The sequence below is a fragment of the Austrofundulus limnaeus genome, unplaced genomic scaffold, assembly GCF_001266775.1.
Source record: "Austrofundulus limnaeus strain Quisiro unplaced genomic scaffold, Austrofundulus_limnaeus-1.0 Scaffold2603, whole genome shotgun sequence".
Lineage (NCBI taxonomy): Eukaryota > Metazoa > Chordata > Actinopteri > Cyprinodontiformes > Rivulidae > Austrofundulus > Austrofundulus limnaeus.
The window spans coordinates 1-942 of record NW_013955005.1 but is presented as its reverse complement, the minus strand read 5'-3'; the positions used below and the strand labels follow the sequence as shown (position 1 = coordinate 942).

Here is a 942-nt window from a genome sequence, read left to right as displayed (position 1 = left end):
CATTAACACTTTTGATATTAAATATTTTCAGCTCAGTTTCAGCAGCGTTCAGCTTAGGTTTTCAGCAGGAAGCATTCACACGAGTGATTTAACAGGAAATGCAATTTCTCTAGTGTAACGTGCTGTTTCATTTTTAGGATCTGCAGCTCAGTTTTGGATCCACAGATGTAACTAACAGAGACTTTAGATGGAACTAGCACTTTTTTCTCGTTTAATTATAAAAAAGTTGTTTTTTTTTTATTCTCTGCAGGGCCGTCTGCTGAACCTCAGCTGCTCCACTGTGCCCACGTTTGTGCTTTCTATTACCGCCACGACCCAGGTAGGTCTGTTTCTGTGCACTCTGCTCTTTCTGTTGAACCGTGGTGAAACAAGGAGTCGGCGTGTTTTATAAGCTCGTGTTCGTTTCCTCCCAGGCTCTGGCTCTGATAGAACTCTACAACGCCCCCGAGGGACGCTACAAGCAGGATGTTTATCTACTGCCCAAAAAGATGGGTAAGATTTTCCTGGGGCGTCACGTCTGAGCGGGGAGACGGGTAAAATCAGGCACCGGTCAGAGAGATAGAGGCTCGAGGCGAGTCGTTAACGGTAGAGCGAACCCGTTTCTGCACGGCACCGGTTTGTTATGTAGGTCACCCCCCGAGTCAGTGGCCGCTGCTTTCTCTGACATCAGAACAGGAAGGGCTCATGTGAGGAAAGAACAGTACAGAAGTGAAAAAATCAGGTAAAACCCCACTTCCTGCTACTTCCTGTTTCCTTTTTCATACGAGCAGCCGAGGATGCTGGACGACATGTTTTTATAAGAATGGATTTTAATGAAATCGATTCACTTATTGGGTCAGTGAAAGTCAAGATGGCTGCTGCAGCAGATTGAACTTAGTGAAGCAGGCAGATACTGACAGGGTTCCTGCAGATCCTTAAAAAGTCTTTAAAAGGCCTTGAATT

General features: G+C 45.5%; 1 protein-coding gene across 1 annotated transcript in view; it reads left to right on the top strand.

Moving 5' to 3' along the window:
* The window catches only part of LOC106511229 (putative adenosylhomocysteinase 3), a gene marked incomplete at both ends in the record, with an annotated part of 16,437 nt that extends 15,945 nt beyond the window's left edge, over positions 1-492 (top strand). The window contains 2 exon segments of the mRNA XM_013999981.1: positions 251-319; positions 414-492. Of these exon segments, the coding sequence (XP_013855435.1) occupies positions 251-319; positions 414-492 (148 nt within the window).
* Positions 493-942: the final 450 nt, after the last annotated feature.